Consider the following 9452-nt stretch of genomic DNA (forward strand, 5'->3'; position numbering starts at 1 on the left):
CTTCTAGCCTAAAAACTGAAATGTTCATCACACCACAGGGTACTTAGCAGACGTCTCAAGGTTGACTTATGGGGAATTGTAGTGGTGATTGTTAAAATTTAAAACAAATTTTAATTTTGTTTTATCTCATGTTTTATGCATAACAGTAATATTTCCAATTTCCCTTTCTCTTCTCTTCCTTTCTTTTCTTTTCTTTTCTCATTTTCCTTAGGCAAGTTCCAAATATCTGTTGGCTACCATTTAGTCCATATACACCTAAACAATGTGTTCAAAAACAAACTTATCATCTAAGCTACATTAAAAATCCAAGGTCTCATCATGACATGCATACCTCCTCCATATTCTTATTTGATGCTTGTTAAGATTTTTTGGTTCTGTCTGCCCAGGATCACTTTTTTTCTGATAATTGCAACTGCTTTCTCCCTAAGATGATATTCCTGTCCCCCACTTGTGATTTTAGCGGGACAGCCAATCATGGTACTCCTCCCATTCCCCAGCTATAATCAGTGTCCTATACTTGATGTGATCAGAGTTCTTACCTGAGATTTAATACACATCATGAAAGAGAGGAGACCTCACTTTTCTTTGTAGTCGCTGAAATGAGATGTTATAAACCTTGCACTAATCATGCCTCTAATCATTGCTTGTCATTTCCCAACCATATGGAGGAAGCTCCTCTGAAATGGAAGAGAGTAAGACCAGCATGTAGAGGACAGGAAGAAAGCAGAGGGGCAGGCCTGATGGTTTCCTTTCATTCCCCTTGAGGACAGATCCACTCATGAACTTCCCGGCCCCATAAGCTGGGGAGGGGAAGATAGGAAGGGCTAGAAAAGGAAAGGCAAGTCAAGAGAAGTGTCTTAGTCAAGGCAATAAATAGAGACATCTGAGTTAGGAAGGTGGGTATGTATGTGAGCATGGTGGAATGGGGGGACCTGAGTCCTCAAATGCAACTCCCTCCAGAAAACTGTAATGCACTAACTGTGTACCATCTCTGATGTGAGGAGGGCAGCTTCCCTCCGTGAGGCAAAGCCTTGTCATTGCCTATAATCACACATAGATCACACAAAGAATTTAGACCTGGAGCCAGACTAGCTAATACAAATTTTGTACCATTTACCAAGTAAAGACACTATTTTGCTGCACTGACTAAGTGAAGAAGCCTATCAAATCAACCAATGCTTCTTGATGGAAATGTTTCCAGCAATGGTTCTTAAAGTGTGGTCCCTGGACCAGCAACATCAGCATCATCTGGAAAATTCTTAGAAATTCAAATTCTCGGACCGCAGCCTGGACTTTCTGAATCAGAAAATGCAGGGATAGGAGCCAGCAATTTGTGTTTTAACAAGCCCCCAGGTGATTCTGATGCATGCTAAAGTTTGAGAGGCACTGCTCTAGAGGAGAGTTTCTCAAATTCAGCACTATTGGCATTTTAGGCCTGATCAATCTTTGTTGTAGGGAGGTATCCTGGCATCGTAGGATGTTTAAATGAGTCTCTGGAATCTACCTGCTAGATTCCAGCACCATCCTGCTAATGTGACACCCCAAAATATCTCCAGACTAAATCTCCAAAGCTAAATATCCCCTGGGGGGACACAAGTGTCCCCAGTTGAGAACCATAGCCCTAGAGTCACAACTATGGCCCGGACTGGTCCAAGCCTAAATCGTGACATATAAACAAGCATGTCAATAACATATATGCATTCAAGTGTTCACACAGGTATGTGACAATGTGACATAAACTAAGGTTTGAAGCTTTTATGGTTTACAAAGCACTTTGGTATATATGTCCCTTGTTCTCACATTTATCCTATATGCAGAAGGTAATTATCATCATTCTTGTATTACTGGTAAGGAAACTGAGATTCAAAGAAATTACTTGATGTGCCCAAGATCACTGCATGCTAAGTAACTGGGCTGGAACTCAAACCCAGATGTTTCCTTTTCATAGATAAACAGCAATATCTTATTAGATGGGCTATAAAGGGGTATTTCTATCCTTGAAAAATATCATTGCTGGGGCATCTGGGTGGCTCAGTCGGTTAAGAGTCTGCCTTCAGCTCAGGTCATGATCCCAGAATCCTGGGATCCAGCCCGGCATTGGGCTCCCTGCTCAGCTGAGAGCCTGCTTCCCCCTCTCCCTGCCACTCCCTCTGCTTGTGCTCTCTCTGTCAAATAAATAAATAAAATCCTAATATATATATGTCTATATATATTTTTTTTTGCTTTTGGAACAAATCCAATATTAGCTGAGAAATAATAGTTGTAGGAATACTTAAACAGAATGTTCAATATGAAATGTGTTGCCTATGCAAGAGTAGGGTAAGCCTATCCATAGACAGCATGGGCTGTTACTTGGAAAGAAAATTTTTGTGAGTTTCTGTGAGCCTTAGAGATACTGGGGAGATTTGTACTCAAATCAAAGCAGTACAAAATAGCACAGCTAAACAAAGTCAGGAAGATTCTTTGGACTCTAAACCACACCTTTTTGGGGAAAGTAAAACAGAATCAAAATCATTGGCTGAACGAGAGAAAGAAAGAGAAAAACCCAGAACACTGGAGAACCATTGTCCTGCTGTGACCCAGATCCTTGCAGAATTAAGTGCTGTTCAGCCAGCATTAGGTCCTAGGGAGCAGTGTGCAAAAAGCCCACAAGGCCCACAGCTTCCAGAGAGTGGATGTGATACTCATCCAGAGGCGAGCTGGGGATTTCCATGGGCACAGTAATAGACTTTGGCTTCTGAGTGCGCATCCAATCACCAGCAGCCAACTTGCTGACCTTTGGACGGTCCTCCAACAAGGCCAAACTTGTTGCAGAGCATAAAACTGAAATTCTAAATAAAGATCAAGGCCAACTCAAAGTCACCATGAGACAAATGACCCCAAAGAAACCTTTTGATGTCAGTTCTTTTTTGCTCTGAGAAGAATTTGAAACCTCTTGCCTCTTCTTTAGAGAGGATTATTTAATGGTCCTATAAACTGGAGTTTAAATCTGGAGATATTTCTAATCAGAGGAAAGAGCACTGGGCCTGGAGTCAGAAGGCCTGGGTTCTGGTCCTGGAGTCAGAAGGCCTGGGTTCTGGTCCTGGATGTTCAATGGAGAAACCACTGAGCCTGCTCTGGCATCAGGTTTGGGTTTTGTTTTTTTTTTTTCCATAAAGCAGAGAGGTGTGACTACAGAAAGTCTGGGATTCCTTCCGTGAGTATAATACTCTTCACCAACATATGAAACTTGCAGTTAATATACCCACAACTTGGGAAATATCATGCATAAAGTTTAAAAAGCCAGGATTTTAGAGTCATTCAGACCGAGCATGAAATCCCAGCTCTGCTGTGTTAGTTGGGCCACACAGGACAACTCCCTAACCCTTCCTATCCTCAGTGACCTCATCTTTAAAATAGAGGTGATGGTAATAGTACCCAACCCAAAAGGCTATTGTAACTATTAAATGGAATCATTCGGATAAACAATTAGCACACAGTCCCTGGCCCCTAGGAAGTCTGAAATAAATGGTCATTGTTATTATACATTTGAAAATGAACACTCAGAAAAATAAAATTAAAGGTTTGTTTAAAAAGATTTTATTTATGGGGCGCCTGGGTGGCTCAGACAGTTAAGCGTCTGCCTTCGGCTCAGGTCATGATCTCAGAGTCCTGGGATCGAGCCCCACATCGGGCTCCCTGCTCAGCGGGGAGCCTGCTTCTCCCTCTGCCTCTGCCTGCTGCTTCCTCTGCTTGTGCTCTCTCTCTGTCAAAAATAAATTTAAAAAAAAATTAAAAAAAAAGATTTTATTTATTTATTTGAGTGACAGAGAGCATGTGAGAGAGAGAGAGAGAGAACAGAGGGAGGGGCAGAGGGAGAAGCAGACACCGCACTGAGCAGGGAGCCCGATGCGGGGCTTCATCCCAAGACCCCGGGATCATGACCTGAGCTGAAGGTAGCTGCTTAATCAACTGAGCCACCCAGGCGCCCCCAAAATTGAAGGTTTTGATTAAAGTCTGTACCTCATATTGTGACAGAAGGAATGAGAGCCTCTTAAAAATTGATTGGCTAAAAAATATTATTTACATTCTATTAAAAAGCTCTCAGAATTGGTAGATAAAAGTCTCTCAAAAGGACATAGACCATTTCTCATGTTTCCTGCTTCCAAATCAGTAGATAATTAAACATGAAGGGTCCCTGCATACTTAGCACCATTTTGTAGTACACTCTGTTGTGCTAGTTTTTAGTTAGGGATACATACACACACATACACAAAAGAGTGAGGAGAAAAGGAAGCCAAAAGGATGTAGCAAATTAAAAAAAAAAAAAGCCTCAGTTCGTAAGGCTTGATGAGCCTAGCTCCATGTAAAGCAAGGAAGACATCAAGACTGATTTTTGTATTAGCAAAATGTAAAAGAGACTATATTTCCTATGCCTTTTACATATTCCATTTCATAACATTTGGTAGAGGAAAGAAAAGAGAACTTGTACTTCTTTTTATTGCATAGTTTTTAAAACTTCTATTATTGAAGGCTACTTGACATACAGTATTATGTAAGTTTCAGGTGTACGGCTTGGGGATTTGAAAACTCTATACATTACACAATGCTCAGCAGGGTAAGTGTAGGGGCCATCTGTCACCATACATTATTATAATGTTATTGACTATATTCCCTATGCGGTGCTTTACATCTCTATGACTCATTCATTTTATAACTGGAAATTTGTACCTTTTAATCCCCTTCACCTATTTCACCCAGCTTCCCATACCCCTCCCCTCTGCCAACCACCAGTTTGGTCTCTGTATTTATGAGTCTGTTTCTGGGTTTTGTTCAATCATTTGTCTTGTTTTTCGATTCCACATGTAAGTGAAGTCATATGGTATTTGTTCTTCTCTGTCTGACTTGTTCTACTTAGCATAATACCCTCTAGGTCCATCCATGTTGTCGTGAATGACAAGACAATAGTTTTTAATCTCATAAATAACAATTTGTCCTTTTTTGGTCAGTAAGCAGTTGGAAGGACCTAAATTAAGGAAAGTGCACCCTCTGCAGGCTATTTAGTAGAATTTTAAAAGAAAACTCGGCACAGTGGCTCTCGGCTCCTCCCCGTTGGACAGACAGACGCATCTTCTGGTGCAGAGCCAGCCTTGACCCCGAGACACAAGGGTGAAGGTGGGAGTAAACGGATTTGGCCACACTGGGCACCTGGTCACCAGGGCTGCTTTTAACTCGCAAAGTGGATATTGTCACCACCAATGACCCCTTCATTGACCTCAACTACACAGTCTACATGTTCCAGTATGATTCCACCCACAGCAAATTCCCCACACAGTCAAGGCTGAGAACAGGAAACTTGTCATCAATGGAAAGCCCATCTCCATCTTCCAGGAGTGAGACCCAGCCAACATCAAATGGGGCAATGCCTGTGCTGAGTATGTTGTGGAATCCACTGGGGGCTTCACCACCATGGAGAAGGCTGGGGCTCACTTGAAGGGTAGGGCCAAAAGGGTCATCATCTCTGCTCCTTCTGCTGATGCCCCCATGTTTGTGATGAGCATGAACCATGAGAAGTATGACAAGTCCCTCACGATTGTCAGCAATGCCTCCTGCACCACCAACTTCTTGGCCCCTTTGGCCAAGGTCATTTATGACAACTTCAGCATCATGGAGGGACTTATGACCACAGTCTATGCTGTCCCTGCCACCCAGAAGCTTCCCCTCTGGGAAGCTGTGGCATGATGGCCAAAGGGCTGTCCAGAACATCATCTCTTCTTCTACTGGCTGTAGGCAAGGTCATCCCTGAGCTGAATGGAAAGATCAGTGGCATGGCCTTCCGGGTCCCAACATGTCATTTGTGGATCTGACCTGCCTCCTAGAGAAAGCTGCCAAATACGATGACATCAAGAAGCTGGTGAAGCAGGCATCAGAGGGCCCCTTCAAGGGCAGGCTAGGCCACACTGAGGACCAGGTTGTCTCCTGTGACTTTAACAGTGACAGTCACTCTTGCACCATCAATGCTGGGGCTGCTGTTGCTCTCAGTGACCACTTTGTCAAGCTCATTTCCTGGTATGACAATGAATTTGGCTACAGCAACCGGGTGGTGGACCTTATGGTCTGCATGGCCTCCAAAATGTAAGAGCTCCCTGGACCACCAGTCCCAGCAAGAGGAAGAGAGAGGCCCTCAGCTGCTGGGGAGTCCTAGCCCCAACTCATCCCCCAACACACTGAGAATCTCCCAACCTCCACAGTTTCCATCCCAGATCCCCTGAATTAGGAGAGGGGCTTGGGGAGCCCTACCTTGTCAAGTACAATCAAGAAAGTATACTGTACCCAGTCCCCCCCCAAAAAAAATTGGCACAGTGAAGGAGTCTATAAAAAGAATGAAGAATGAATAAAGGAACGAATGAATTACATTTCACATTACTATTTTTATAGTTTTTTACCATGGATTCAATAATGATGAAAATAAAGGCAAGAAAACAGGTTTGATAATGAGAAACTAGTATTAGAGCCTGCCAACCCTTTCTTCTTTTCCTCAGTCCTACCCTCTTTCCCTCCTTCCTTCTTCCCTTTCATTTTTTTCTTTCTTTCACTCTTTGAACCTCTCAGACACACCTTTTATATAAATCCTATGTAAAGACAGAGCCATAAGGTCAAATTCAACTTAGAGATACATGCTGCTTATTTCTATACGATGTCTTCACGAGGTTAATATGTGATTCATGTTTCAAAGCCCAACTTCACAGACAGGATCAAGACACAGTAAGACCATAAACATTCACCAGCTACAAACTTAATAGAGTCAAGTGCATAATGGTAAGCAGCCCTCAACTTAGAAAGGGGTTATCTTCCCAAAGGCAGCTTATTCACTGGTCATTTAGAATGGGAAATCTTTTTCTCATTTGTTCCAGGGCAAGTTTGCAAAAATACAAATACACATTACACTAATAACACCATGATTTCTACCTCATCAAGCAGTAATATAGCAGTATTTTTATGGGAAAAGACAAATATAAGGCTCAACTCAGTATCTCAGGAGCCCGTACTCCTTTTCTTGAGCAGTATGAGCAGGCTTCCCAGCTTCTGGAACTGGAGATGAAAGGTACCCAGGTACTTCTGAGATACCCATAGCAGATAGCCCAGCACCAGTAGCTTGTTAGCTTTCTATGTTGGTAAAAGGAAGCTAACTCATTGGGACGATCATACTCAAGATTTCCAAACTAGAGAACAAAAGAAAGGAAGGAAATTTCTCACTGTGAGATCAGAGAAAGCAGAGCCACAAAAGGTAAACTATCTTGCCTTCTTCAACACACACACACACACACACACACACACACATCCATGCACACACACTTTTCCTTGTGTTACCAAAATTCACCCATAAATTGGTCAATTGTAGGCTAAGACTGTCTGTCATGATAATAATAACTGGGCTTCAGAAGCCACAAGAAATATAGCATTAGTATTAAGGAATATATTTCCTATTAACAGTTTTATTATTTGCAGCGTAATTTATTTTAAAACCAATTTAATTCCGTTTAACCTATCAAATAAAACAAGCATGGTTAAATTAAACTTTGCAGGGTGTGAAATAACTTAAGGAGAGCTTTAGAGAAGGAGATTGGAAGAACCCAGAAATTACATTTATTCTTTACACATAATTCAAAACATGATGAAAATATAGTGCAAGGCTGCAAACTTGTGTACTCTTTGTCAAATATAGATCACATATCTTAAAATAAGTAAATGCAGGAAAATGCAACAAAGGTGATAGCATTTATTACTTGCTGTTTCTTATGCTTATATTTAAGCTTCTTAATCAAGAATATTTAGAACAGCCCACATTATATGTCTATTTAAGCTTCATTTCACTTAAACTCCTGAAAAAAATAAAAGCATCTATCTTGATCAGAGCTATTAGGACATAAGTGAAATATTTTCACAGCTCTGCTCTCTCCTGAGGGCACAATCTTGAAATTCAGCACTTTGGAGAAATACGGGCATTATTTAATAGTGGTTCATAAAAAAGTGCATAGTGGTTCAATACAGAAGCTCTTAACCCACTCAATTAACTTAGTAGATTAAAACACAACCAGAATTCCCCTCTTGGGCATCTAAGCTTTGTTTTCACTATAACCCTTACATGAGTCCAGGTTTGATGGAAAGAGATCTATTAATCCATGTCATAGCATGGTGGTTAGGAAAATGGGCTTTGGAATTAAGCCTGGATAAATCCTTCATGCGCCTTAGGAGTCGTGTGGCTTAAGACAGATATGTTAACTTCTCAGTGCTTCGGCTTCCTGCTCTGGAAACTGGAGTTCTTCATATATTGAATACCTACCATGTGCCAAGCACTGTTCTGAGAGCTAGGAACATAATAATAAAGAACATGTGTGGTCCAAATGTTCAGGAAGTTGACATTCAAATGGGTGGAGATGGAGAGTTTTTAAAAATCATTCAACAAGAACATTTCAGGGAGTATTAGGTGTTAGATGAAAATAAAGCAGAGTGATGTGTAAGGGGTATCAGGAGGTATTCTGGACAGAGTTGTCAAGCTAACCCTCTCTGGGAGGTGAGACCTCATCCAGGACCTGAATGACGATGAGGAGCCATCTGTGCTGAGGTCTAGGAGAAGAGCTGTCCAGATAGAGGGGACCGCTGGTGGAAAAGCTCCAAGGAGGGAACGAGCTTGGGGTGTTTCAAGAAAAAAACGAGGCAGAGCAAGTGGGAAAGAAGCAGGACCTGAGGTAGGAAGAGGCAGCATCATGCTGAGCCTTAGGGGCCCTGGTAGAGGGTCTGGTTTTTATTATAAGTCCACTGGGAAGTCATTAGAGGATTTTCATCCCAGTGGTTGTAAAGATTAAATGAGATAACCTCCATGAAGGGCTCCACACAGCAAATGCTTGGCACATAGTGCATAGGCAACAAGATGTGTCATCATCACCATGGCCACACGGACAACCCTGACATACAATATTGTAAGTGAGGCCCAAAATCTTCATTCATGTAAAAGTCAGGGTCGGAGCACCTGGGTGGCTCAGTCAGCTGGGCGTCCGACTCTTGATTTCGGCTGGGTTCGTGATCTCAGAGTCATAGGATCGAGCCTCTCGTCAGGCTCCATGCTTGGCACAGGGTCTGCTTGTCCCTCTCCCTCTGCTCCACCCCTGCTTGCTCTCTCTCTCAAATAAATAAACAAATAAAATCTTAAAAAAAAATAAAATAAAAGTCAGGGTCAAGCTAGTGTAAGATTACTTGAGAACAGGGCCTGAACAGAGGATAGGAGTCAATTGCCAAGCAGCATAAAGCCAAACTCTCATTGTGGGCCCTCTTTTACTCTGCGGTCTTTCTCATCATGATTACCAGCAATTAAACTGAAGTCAAATATTAGGCCAGCACTGTTCCCCAGCCTTGACTTTTGCCATCTGGAATAAAATGACAATGGGCCTATGGCAAAATCAATCCGAAGGAGC

At 42.1% G+C, this 9452-nt stretch overlaps 1 protein-coding gene and 1 pseudogene across 1 annotated transcript in view; one reads left to right on the plus strand and one right to left on the minus strand.

Annotated features, from left to right (window-relative positions):
• Positions 1–2764, minus strand: part of MAP3K7CL (MAP3K7 C-terminal like) — a 72175-nt gene extending 69411 nt beyond the window's left edge. The window contains exon 1 of the mRNA XM_088023244.1: positions 2694–2764. Coding sequence (XP_087879370.1) covers positions 2694–2749 — 56 coding nt within the window. The 5' untranslated portion in view covers positions 2750–2764. The remainder of the gene's footprint in view (positions 1–2693) is intronic.
• A 547-nt stretch (positions 2765–3311) lies between these two features.
• On the plus strand, positions 3312–6118 carry LOC114217662 (glyceraldehyde-3-phosphate dehydrogenase pseudogene; annotated as a pseudogene).
• The last annotated feature ends 3334 nt before the right edge of the window (positions 6119–9452 follow it).

The sequence above is a fragment of the Eumetopias jubatus genome, unplaced genomic scaffold (assembly GCF_037043125.1).
Source record: "Eumetopias jubatus isolate StellerSeaLion01/CBP00866 unplaced genomic scaffold, mEumJub1_p1.0 scaffold_1, whole genome shotgun sequence".
Lineage (NCBI taxonomy): Eukaryota > Metazoa > Chordata > Mammalia > Carnivora > Otariidae > Eumetopias > Eumetopias jubatus.